The sequence below is a fragment of the Engraulis encrasicolus genome, chromosome 3 (assembly GCF_034702125.1).
Source record: "Engraulis encrasicolus isolate BLACKSEA-1 chromosome 3, IST_EnEncr_1.0, whole genome shotgun sequence".
Classification (NCBI taxonomy): Eukaryota; Metazoa; Chordata; class Actinopteri; order Clupeiformes; family Engraulidae; genus Engraulis; species Engraulis encrasicolus.
Window position 1 is genome coordinate 15,658,730 of NC_085859.1, and position 12,500 is coordinate 15,671,229.

The following is a 12,500-nucleotide window of genomic DNA, read 5'->3' on the forward strand; positions in this document are numbered from 1 at the left end:
GCCCACTCCACTGTCCACAGGGAGCCTATAGAGGATATCAGGGGGAGATGGGGGTGGGATGGGGTAAGGGAGGAGGGGAGATGGAGTTATGGATATGGGGGGGGGGGGGGGGGGGGATGGGGGGGAGATGGGGTAAAGGGAGGGGAGATGGGGGGGAGATGGAGGGGGAGATGGTGGTGGGGGAGATGGGGGGAGATAGGGTGGAGATGGGGTAAGGGAGGGGAGATGGGGGTGGGATGGGGTAAGGGAGGGGAGATGGGGGTGGGATGGGGTAAGGGAGGAGGGGAGATGGGGGTGGGATGGGGTAAGGGAGGAGGAGAGATGGAGTTATGTATATGGGGGAGGAGATGGGGTGGGATGGGGTAAGGGAGGAGGGGAGATGGGGTGGGAGATGGGGTGGGATGGGGTAAGGGAGGAGGAGTGATGGGGAGGTGGATATGGAGGGGGAGATGGTATGGGAGGTGCGGTGGAGAGTGTGGATGGGAGGAGAGGTGGAGTTGTGGATGGGGGTTGGGGGGGATGGGATAAGAAAGGAGAGATAGGGGTATGGATATGAAGGGGGAAATGGGAGGAGATGGGGTGAAGATGGGGTTAGGGAAGAGAGAGGTGGTGGAATGGAGTAGTGGATAAGGAGGGGGAGATGGTATGGGAGGTGCGGTGGAGAGTGTGGATGGGGGTTGGGGGAGGATGGGATAAGGAAAAAGAGATAGGGGTATGGATATGAAGGGGGAAATGGGAGGAGATGGGGTGAAGAAGGGGTGAAGAAGAGAGAGGTGGTGGAATGGAGTAGTGGATATGGAGGGAGTGATGGGAGGAGATGGGGTGAAGGTGGTGTGAAGAGAGAGGTGGTGGAATGGAGTAGTGGATATGAAGGGAGTGATGGTGAGGTCGGGGGAAATGGGAGGAGATAGGATGTGGGAAAAGGGAGGAGAGATGGTGGGATAGAGATATGAGATGGGGGAGGTGATAATGTGGGAGGAAATGGGAGGAAATGGGGTATGGGAGGGGGAGAGGTGCCGTAATGGAGTAGTGGATATGGAGGGGGGGAGATGATGTGGGAGGTGTGGTAAGGGAGGAGAGATGGCGGGATGGAGTAGGGTATGTGGTGTGGGGATGGGGAGAGATGGAGAGGTGGTATCGGTGGAGGAGAGGTTGTGAGTAGTGGTATTAAGATGGTGTGGGGATGGGAAATGAGGTGGAGAGGTGGTATGGGTGGAGGTGATATGGTGAGTAGGGGATATTGAGGCAAGGGAGGATAGAGAGCAGAAAGAAGACGGGAGAAGAGAGAAGAGAGTATTAGAATACGTATGTGTGTATAGAGAGAAAGTATTAGACAATGTATACACAGGGCAGGGAAGATCAGGTGTCATGTAGTACAGACACAGTTGGAGACGTGACATGGAGAAGTGGTATGTGTGTAAATACTCATGAACGGCGTGACGTTTTCCATGTGCGTTACGCCCATTTGTGGGGGAAAACAACCCATGCAAGTCAATTGGTGATGTTGGGGTTTAATAAACGAAAGATACGGACCTGAAGACTACCGCTGTTCATGCGTAACATGCCGAAAACGTGTTGCGTTGCCGGCTGTTCAAATAATAGAGCCAAACAGCCGTGGCTGAAGCATGGACTGTGTTCATTTAGGCTAGCCGATGTAGCATGGAAGTTGATGAGACGTTCGGTTTGTTTTCACCCATAAAGGGGAGTAAGGCACATTTACAAGCCAAGTACCCAGATGGCCGTTCGTGAGTATACGATGGGTAGTGGTTAAGGAGTGGTATTATTGCAAGAGAGGAGGGATGGATGAAAAGGGATCGTGTGGGGATGGGAAGGATGAAGGTGGGGATGTGACATGGGGAATTGGGATGAGTGGAAAAATGGCAGGCAGTGGTTAAGTAGTGGTGTTGAAACGTGGGAGGAAGGGGGTGGTGTGGGGATGGGAAGGGTTAAAGGTGGGGATGTGACATGGAGAATTGGGATGAGTGGAAAAATGGCAGGCAGTGGTTAAGTAGTAGTGGTGTTGAAACGTGGGAGGAAGGGGGTGGTGTGGGGATGGGAAGGGTAAAAGGTGGGGATGTGATATGGAGAATTGGTATGGGTGGAAAAATGGCAGGCAGTGGTTAAGTAGTGGTGTTGAGACAAGGGAGGAAGGGGGTGGTATGGAGATGGGAAGGGTTAAAGGTGGGGTTTGACATGGAGAATTGGTACATGGTCAGGGAGATGGTGGGCCGTGGTAGTTGAATAGTGGTGTTGAAACATGGGAAGGGTGGAGAGATGGAGGAGGGGTGAGGGGTGAGGTAGGGGTGGGGGTTGGAGAGGTGGGAATGGAGGTGAGATGAGGTGGGGATGAGATGGGGTGGAGAGGTAGTGTTGGAGGAGAGATGGAGTGGGGATGAGATGGGGAGGGGTGGAGAGGTGGAGTTGGAGGAGAGATGGGGTGGGGATGAGATGGGGAGGGGTGGAGAGGTGGAGTTGGAGGAGAGATGGAGTGGGGATGAGATGGAGGGTGGGATGGAGAGGTGGAGTTGGAGGAGAGATGGTGGGTCGTGGATGAGGTGGGGGTGGTGGTGGTGGAGATGTGATATGGATGGAGAGATGGAGGAGGGATGAGGTGGGGGTGGAGGTGGAGAGGTTGGAGAGGTGATATTAGATGAGAGATGGTGGGTCGTGGATGAGGTGGGGATGGAAGTGGAGGGGTTGGAGAGGTGATATTAGAGGACAGATGGTGGGTCGTGGTCGTTGTGTTGAGAGGTATTATTGAAGCAAAGGAAGATGAAAGGGCGGTAGTGAGGGGAGAAGCAAGGGTTTATGGGAGAAAGAAAGATGTATGGAGCAGATAAGATGAGGTGGCAAGGAGTAAAGGTTAAGGTGAAGAAATGATATGATGGGGGGATGAGGTAACGGTGGAGGAGGGATGGTGTGTGTGGGGGGGGGGGAGGGGGGGGGGTGCAGTAGTGATATACACAGGGGAAGATGGAGAGAGACAGTTGAGAAGACAGGGTTTTTGAAGGAAGGAATGAAGGAATGAAAGAATGAAAGAATGAAAGAATGAAGGAATGAAGGAATGAAAGAATGAATGGGTGAAAGAATGAAAGAAAGAATGAATGAATGAATGAATGAATGAATGAATGAATGAATGACGGAAGGAAGGAAAGAAGGGAAGGAAAGAAGGAAGAAGAAAATAGATGTTAGAGAGGCATAGGTGAAGGATGAATGAGGACAAAAATAACAAAAAAAAGAAAGGATGAACGATGAGAAGGATGACAAGATAAGGTGTTGGAAGGAAGGAAGGAATGAAGGACGGCAGGAAGGGAAGGAAAGAAGAAGAAAATAAATGTTAGAGAGACATAAGTAAAAAGTGAATGATGACAAATGAAAAAAAAAACAGAAAAAAGAAAGAATGAAGAATAAAAAAAGCAGATAAAACCAGGTGGGGTGGCAGGGGCGAATAAAAAGAGAGTGACATGGAGACTCGGAAGGTTAACATGACAAGAAAGTCAAACAGAAAGAAAGGTTTAGTATGGAGAAAACAAAATAAATCATCTCCAGTCCCCACCTCACCTCCCACCAGTGCAACACTGCAGCACTGTAAGTGACATACCCGGGGCCGTCATTATCAATTGATTTGGTCAAACACCACCACACATCCACAAACCACACTTACAATCACCGGAGCAAGATAAAGAGGTAAATACGTATGTAGTGTGTGTGTGTGAAGACTAGTAATCCTGTGACACCATGAAACCATTCAAAAGTCCGGATGGGAAGCAATCTGAACTTAATGAAGTGTGGAACAGTAGGTTAGAGAAATAGAGAGAGAGAGCTCTGATGTTGCGCGTTGTTGAATATGGGCAGGACAGATGCTAGGCATCTAGGCAGACTAGGAGGTCGCCTAGGGCCCCAAATTTGATGGGGGCAGCCGAAAGCCCCTCAGAATCAAAATGTAAACCGTAAAAACCAAATAAGACATTACATTTTACATTGACACGATTGTTCATGGGTATTCATTATATAGTACAGCATCAGCTGTGGTCGATCACTGTGTTTACAGATGCTGGTTTCTAAAGGCACGAAAAGGGAAAGAAAAGGGGGCGTTTGCCTAGGGCCCCATATTGACTAGAGCCGGTCCTGCATGGTGTCTTTGTAGCCACTACACCACCTAGTGTTCTCAATCAGGCAACCTCCATTAAGGAGTGGGAACGACTGAGAGTAGTGTTGTGACGGTTGTGAACGAATCGATTCTTTTGAACGGTTCCTACTGTAGAAGTGAACGATGGGAACCAAGTCACAGCTGGGGGAGCGACTCAGTTTTTGTTGTTGTTCATTTTTCATTGTTTTGAAACACGTGACCTTCATGCGAGTACTTTAATTTTGGGGGAAAACACAAGTGTCTGCCTCAGAGAGTAGCAGAAGGAGGAGGACAATTAGTTGATGTTTCGATCAAATCATCTAGAGGTGGAGTCAAAAATGCTATCTTCTTAAAGGTACACTGTGCATTAAATGGTCAAAAAAGGTACTGCAATGCTGCTCATTGAAACTGGGTTGGCTATTGCCAAATTTGATCTTTTCATGAAAGTTTACTAAGTAATTAACTAATATGTTGTAGTATGGCCCAAGTACAGTCATTTGTACAGCTAAAAAAGGGGTCAGTTGTCCCGGGCCCAGGAAGACAGGTGCCCCAAAAATTGGGTCCTCATTATATTGTAGGTATTGGATCAGGGGCCCTATCAAATTATTTTGTCCCGGGCCCAGCAAAAGCTGTCAGCGGCCCTGGGCAGAGCTGTCACAGCTCTGGTGTCCACGCTACCCCTCGCAAGCGGTCACAGACTGGCAGCTCATCACCGGCGGCGTTCATTTGTTTTTTTTGTTTTTTTAAGTCGGAAGAAGTTTCCGGACAAAATATATTACATATATATCATGTCAGAGAGGTTGATTTGTTCATCCAGGTGGGATAACATCGGGTTATTTTTGGGGAGATGAAGTACCTCACCATGTACTGTACATCAGACGGACGGCCTGGCCTTCATTCAGAAGTCATTTGAGCTCCGTTCACGCCGCCACTGAGAGGGCCACAAGAGTGCGTCAAATATGAGGTGTCACCTGGACTGAAAATTTGTAGACGTCGGGGTATGGTAAAACTTTTTTTCATAATGGGGTCGATAAGGCAAGGGGTCGATACCAATACATACAGGCACACAGACACACAGACACACACACACACACACACTCACACACACACAAACACACACACACACACACACACACACACACACACACACACACACACACACACACACACACACACACACACACACACACACACACACACACACACACACACACAAATATATATATAGCTCCAACTAGTACACGTACAATAGCTGCTTGTGCTGCTCCAAGGATACCATGTAGTAGTGTAAAAGCAACCTTGTAGCATCAATTGCAGCCTCCTCCTCAGCAGAACATGTAATAGGTTCACCAAGTGAAGTCCATGGCACAGTGATACATGAAAATGCTACAGTTTTCTGTGTACTATTTAGAGGGAAACTGAGCTACCCGGTAAGTTTAAATTATATCCTGGAATTAAATTGCCTGACATTAATCCCTTTGCGAAGAGTCTGTCATATAACCCTCGGCTTTTTTCTAGTGTTAGCCCTTACTTTATATATAATAATGTTAGCAAATGTGAAAAAAGCAAATGATTTAATTTGAAAAGATACATTTTAAGATGTATTGAACCAAAGGTCAGAAATTGTGATACGAACAGAATCGTGAGTTGAGTTGGAGGTGAATGTTACAGCCCTCATAGCCATGTAAGTTTATGATATATCATTTTTCTATTGGTAGCCCTTACTTACTTAGTGGCCCATTTCATTTTCACACACATAAGATTTGATTATCCACCTTTTTTTCTCTATTGCTAACCCTTACTTACTTTCTTAGCGACCCATTCTATTTTTCACACATAATATTTGATTATCCACGTACGTTTGTGATATATCTTTTTTTTCTATTGCTAACCCTTTCTTTCTTACTTACTTACTTACTTACTAAGTGGCCCATTTTTTTCCCCACATACAAGATTTGATTTGCTACCTACGTTTGTGATATATCCTTTTTCTAACGGTAACCCTTACTTACTTACTTCCTTACTTACTTACTTCATGGCCCATTCCATTTTTTCACATCTAAGATTTGATTAGCCACATACATTCGTGATATATCCTTTATCTAATGGTAACCCTTAACCGCCTACTTGAGTAGTGGCCCATTTCATTTTTCCACACATACGATTTTATTATTCATTAGATTTTTTATTATTACTATTTGATTATCCACTTACGTTTGTGATATAGCCTATCTTTTATTTCTATCGGTCACCCTTACTCACCCAGTCATGCTGAACCCGGCCGCCGAGGTCTCTGCGATCTGTCCGCTGGGTATCCAGCGTGTCTCGTCCACGATGGTGCGTGCGTGGGGCAGGCGTCCCACCTCCCTGGCCACCACCTGCAGCTGCTGGGAGGAGCGCAGCACCAGCACCGCCTCGTCATGGGGCATCGTGCGGAAACAGCGGCCATTCACCTCCAGCAGCTGGTCTCCTACCTGGAGAGGGAGGGAGGGAGGGAGGGAGGGAGAGAGAGAGAGAGGGAGGGGGAGAGAGATGGAGAGAGAGATAGAGAGAGAGAGAGAGAGAGAGAGAGAGAGAGAGAGAGAGAGAGAGAGAGAGAGAGGGGAGAGATTGAGTTTAGTGGGTTTGTTGGGAGGAGCGCAGGACCGGCACTGCCTCGTTGTGCAGTACTGTGCGGAAGCAGCTGGCATTCACCACCTCAAGCTGATTCCCTACCTGGAGAAAGATAGATGATGAAGAGAAGGAGGATGAGGAGGAGAAACAGAGGGAGAGAGGAGAAAGAAGGAATAAGGGAGAGAGAGAGAGAGAGAGAGAGAGAGAGAGAGAGAGAGAGAGAGAGAGAGAGAGAGAGAGAGAGAGAGAGAGAGTTATGTTAGTGGTTTTCTTAGATGCCCATGCTGATTGATGTGATTGGCACAACCACAAGGCACCATGACAGCCAAACTATGAAGTGGAATACGGAAATGCAATGCAACCCACATACATCAGAGAGAGAGAGAGAGAGAGAGAGAGAGAGAGAGAGAGAGAGAGAGAGAGAGAGAGAGAGAGAGAGAGAGGAGATGGAGACATGAAGGAAGATGGGAAGACTTAATAGATATGGAATGGAACAATGAGAAAATATTTGAAATACACACACAAACACGCGCAGCGCGCATAGTCTATACAAACACAGACAAACAAACAAACAAACAAACAAAAAGAACAACCAAACCCCAACACGCACACGCACACATAACACACAAACACACACACACACCTACACACACGCACACACGCAGACACACGTACATACACCCACACAGAATCACAAAAACAACTGCTTTAAACAAATAAAGACATAAACCAAATTGCATTCCAAATGATCCATGTCTTATTTCCCGTCATCAGGCACCATGACGTTTCTACAGTTGTAGCAGCCCTGATTGGACTAAACGTATCCAGCCCCCGAAAAGGTCTGTAGCCATCACATCTTTGACAGATAAAGGTCTCCCCGTGTCTGGAACGAGAGCTAGGCCAGGGCAACAAAAAAAACGGACCAGGCATTTTCATCCACGACCACTCCACCAGGCATTGAGAGAGACAATGAAGCCTGTGACAACATTTTCAGTCGTCTATTACGAGCTATTTTTAACCAAAACAACCAAGATGAATATTTAAATCTGACTCGGAGTGCTCAGCTGTAGCGGTACGGGGACTCATACCAGTACATTGAGGGGAGGGCCAAACCAAAATCATCACCAGTTCACAGGGAAAATTGCCTGTATACATTATGGCCAATCCAACCATGTTATCCACACCCCCATACTACACACCGATGATATGCTCAGTCCACTATATGTTAATAATGCACAGATGGGCCGCCCCATGTACATTGTGGGCCTGTCAAACAAACAAGAAAACAAAAGCATTGGCCCCTGATAGTTGATCCACCAGGAAAATGCCCTGTATACCAGATTACCAGTCCAAGTCTGTCTCCCCAGATCTGGAGCCTGCCCACCCGCCCTCCATTCCTCCATTCCTCCAGCCATCCAGCCCTCCTGGCTGCAGACGAAGTTTGCCTGGCATCATCACAGCAAGAGGCTGACATCACGGGTGAACAAAAAGGGGCTAATTTCACCAGAGACCACGGACAATGGAGCGCGCAATGCAATGTCTGGCATAATTAAACCCGGAGCCTGTTGAAAGGTGATTATCAATGATGCACCGACTGCACATCGATGCGGAGAAACATAATTCATACAAGGCGGACCACTTGGCGACTTAGCGATGCCGCTGCTAGTGGTGATGTACCCCACCCCACCCCCCAACCACACACACACACACACACCCCGCCACCACCACACCCCCTACCCCACCCACACACCCCTCGAGGACATCCGAGTGAACCCAATCAATGGAGATAACGCTGCCGTTCGACAGCTTTGGCCGGGCCCAGGACAAAGTCGTGTGAGAGGGCCCCACAGCCCAATAGAGACAATGCAATGCGGACCCAATTCAGCCCCCCCCCTTCCTGGGCCCGGGACAACAGTCCCTTTTGTCCCCGCCGCCCTGTCAGCACCACTGGTGATAACGACGCCGTTCGACAGAGTTATGTCTCGGTGGTGGGGGCCATAGCCAAGTCATGGTAATGACCAAATGATCATCATTCTACTACATGCATGCATTTGCACTGCATTAAAAAGGCTTCACAATGAACTCGATTCAGCCTCAAGACAGCTTTTGACAAAGAGGTTTATGGATCTTCCTCCTGCAGCTAGACTGTACATGCGAGCAGGGAGGCTGATAGAGGGAGGACAAAGGGCTCCGTTTTCCATGCCCAGGGAGAGAGGGGGAGCCCAGAATTGGGTACATTGTAGCTTGTATGTATTGGGTTGTGTGCGGGGCTTTTCAGATGACTTTCTTCCCAGGCCTGGGCCCAGGTCAGGCCAAAACTTTCAGCATCTTTTGCATGCAAGTACAGTACAGTACAGTACAGTACAGTACAGTACAGTACAGTACAGTACAGTACAGTACAGTACAGTACAGTACAGTACAGATGGGGAAGACTTCACTTAGGTCTTCATGTGGTGTTTGAATGATCCTCCATGGAGCGCTTATTCTAATTACATACTCTAGTGCTTCAGAGATAATGCACTCTACCTACCGTATCTTCCCATCATCAGGACATAACTTATCTTTGGCATGGCAGGTGACGTGTCTAAAAATAAATCCCCTCTTTTTCTCCATTGACTACCATGACCTGGATGAATGCCTTGACAGTTGTCATGGTAACCATTTTGTTGAGCAGGAGCAAACCTTTTGTAGCCTACCTGCCTTATGCTGTATGTGTTGTGCTATGAACTCCTCAATGGCTTATATGGTAGAGTCATGCTGTGGATGTCTACGCTGATGGCACGGTACATTACACTTGGCAGTATAACCGTTTTGTTTGGGGAAGGGCAAGACTTTAATTTGGTTTCCACTGTTCTGAATCCCTAAAGTATTTGCATGGTAGGCCCATTGTAACCATTTTGTCGGAAGGGGAACGCCTTCTGCCTGTCTTCTACTAAATATTCTTGAAGCATAAACTGTTTGAACTGTAACCATTTTTTGGTTGGAGAAAGCTTTCTCCCTGCCTTCCGCTAAATGTTCTGAAAGCCTGAACTATTTGAATAGTAATCACTTTGTTGGGAGGGGAAAGCCTTCTCCCTGTCTGATAGTGGTGTGGATCGGCACTGCCCTCACGATCCGATTCGATCACGATTCGGGAGGTAGCAAGTAGATTCGATTCGATTCTATGCGATCCGATCCGATCCAATCCAATCCGATCCGATCGGATCCAATCCGATTCAATTCTACAATGCATTTCAATGCATTACATTTCTACTGAAAGCAAAGCAAATGTTTAATCAGTCATGATGAGGCAATACAAGTAGTCAGATACTGAGCAACAATTTATTGGCTGTTTTCTGTATCAGTCTGTATCAGTCTTGTAATGTTTTGAAGTGCTTTTATTTAATTTAACATTCATTTGCTCCTGAAATGTCCATGGAAGTAATCGAAACTTTAAAAAGTTGCCGGATCGATTCTGGAACTTGCCGGATCGATTCTGGATCCTCCATGCCCCGCATCGATTCAGATCGCCGAATCGATCATTGCTGACACTACTACTGTCTGAATGCCTATACTGTAACCATTTTGTTGGGTGGAGACAGCCTTCTCCATGTCTCCTACTAAGTGTTCTGAATGCCTATAAACTCTGTGCATTGCTACTGTACTGCCCTACAATCTTAGAACGCAGTAACTCTGAAAACGGCAAACTGAGAAAAAAGGCTTCAAAGTTTTCCATATGGCGCGACAACTGTGTTGCCGGTAAATTGGTGGTGACACTTCCTGGTAATGCTTGTTTAGGATAGAAATTAAATGCACACAAAAAAAAACAAAAAAAAACCAACATTCATGTGTCTTTTTGCCACAAAAACAGAGTTACTGCGTTCTTGGCTGGTATTACTGCCACAAAATGGAGTTACTGCAGGAGTTACTGCGTTCTTAGCTTGTATTACTGTCTACTCCCAAACCAGTCCCATTGGAACGTGCAGCAGTAACTCGCCGACTTACTGCGTTTTTGTTTAACCTTTTTGGGTCATTTTTGCACTTTCAAAATGAGTTTTCTCCAAAACGGGACGGTGTTGGACCACCATTTTTGGACACAAGACAAATGAGGTAGTTTAGAACCCATTTCCGATATAAAAAAAAATCGACCATTTTGAGTTACTGCGTTCTTGTATTGCACGGCAGTGTAACACACTCTTGGGAGCGGAGGAGGAGAAAGCCGTCCACCTGTCTTCCACTAAACGTTAAGGATCAAACACACGAACTGTTAACCCATGTATGTAGACATTTTGTTGTGATATTGAGTGGGTTATGTGTGCAAACATTTGCTGAGTTACTTGGGCACAATCCCTGATGCTGAACAAAAAAGTAACGTTGTGTGTGGAAAAAAAGTTGCACACTGCTTTGGACTTTTTCTTCTCTTTGAGTCATTTTTTCTTTTCATTCATTCACTGGCAAGCATGAAGACCGTGAATCTGAGGAAGACGGACAGGTCGAAACGTCACATGCTTGCCAGTGAATGAATAAAAAGAAAAAATAACTTAAAAAGAAGAAAAAGTCCAAAGGAGTGCGCAAACTTCTATGTGTGCAAACAGCCGTCAGCTCAGCTGTATGTGATCTCGCTGGGTCTGGGCTGAAGGGACTGGGAGTCTGAAGCTGGCTGCCTGCTGTTTATAAATCTGGATGAAAATTAACAGCTGCCCCGCTACTATCTCCTACAACTATTGCCGCCCACACCCCACAGTTTGCAGTGTGATGATTCGGCATGATTGCTTGTTTGCGCCATTCCTATTGCGTGGCGTTGAGTACAGAGGCATTTTGACAGACAACCGTTTATCCTGCCCACACTTGCGTAGCCCCTAAACCTCTTAGTTGTGCCATGAGTACCCCCTAATTCATGTTCTATATCGCTTTCTCTGTCCTAATGTAACTGCTACATACATTTGTTATAATAATAACATCTTTCCAAGTACCCCCTGCACTGTGCTCGCATACCCCTAGTGGTACACGTACCCCTGGTTGGGAAACACTGCACTAGACCCCTGAACAGCTTTTTGCTCTAGGGGTTTAGCTTGCTAGGCTAAGCCTTCTCCCTATCTTCCACTAAATGGTCTGAATGTCTGAAGTGCTTGAACTGTAACCATTTTTGTTGGGTGGAGAAAGCCTTTCTTCCCAATCTTCCACTAAATGTTCTGAATGCCTGAAGTGTTTGAACGGTAACCATTTAGTTGGAAGGGGAAAACCTTCTCCCTGTCTTACACTAAATATTGTGAATGCCTATAAACTGTAACCATTGTGTTGGGAGGAGAAAGCCTTCTCCTTGTACTTCTACTAAATGTTCTGAATGCCTAAACTGTCTAAACGGTAACCATTTTGTTGGGAGGGGAAAGCCTTCTCCCTGTGTTCTACTAAGTATTCTGAATGCCTATAAACTGTAACCATTTTGTTGGGAGGAGAAAGCCTTCTCCTTGTACTTCCACTAAATGTTCTGAAAGCCTGAAGTGTTGGAATGGTAATCATTTTGTTGGGAGGGGAAAACCTTCTCCCTGTTCTCTACTAAGTGTTCTGAATGCCTATAAACTGTGTGCATTGCTACTGTAACACACTCTTGGGAGCGGAGGAGGAGACAGCCGTCCACCTGTCTTCCACTAAACGCTTTGTGACAAAGGCACCTCCTCCGTGGTCCAATGGGCAGAGCCTGACAGCCACCACCAGGGGAGCGACAAAGGGGGTAGTTGTCCCGGGCCCAGGGACAGAGTGGGCCCTGAATTGGTTTATC

The 12,500-nt window shown here is 46.8% G+C and overlaps 1 protein-coding gene across 1 annotated transcript in view; it reads right to left on the reverse strand.

Annotated features, from left to right (window-relative positions):
• whrnb (whirlin b) overlaps positions 1-12,500 on the reverse strand; it is a 181,217-nt gene that overhangs the window by 74,029 nt on the left and 94,688 nt on the right. Inside the window, exons 4-5 of the mRNA XM_063195915.1 lie at positions 6,392-6,603; positions 1-25 (exon numbers count right to left, since the gene is read on the reverse strand). The exon at positions 1-25 is cut by the window's left edge and continues 12 nt beyond it. Coding sequence (XP_063051985.1) covers positions 1-25; positions 6,392-6,603 — 237 coding nt within the window. The remainder of the gene's footprint in view (positions 26-6,391; positions 6,604-12,500) is intronic.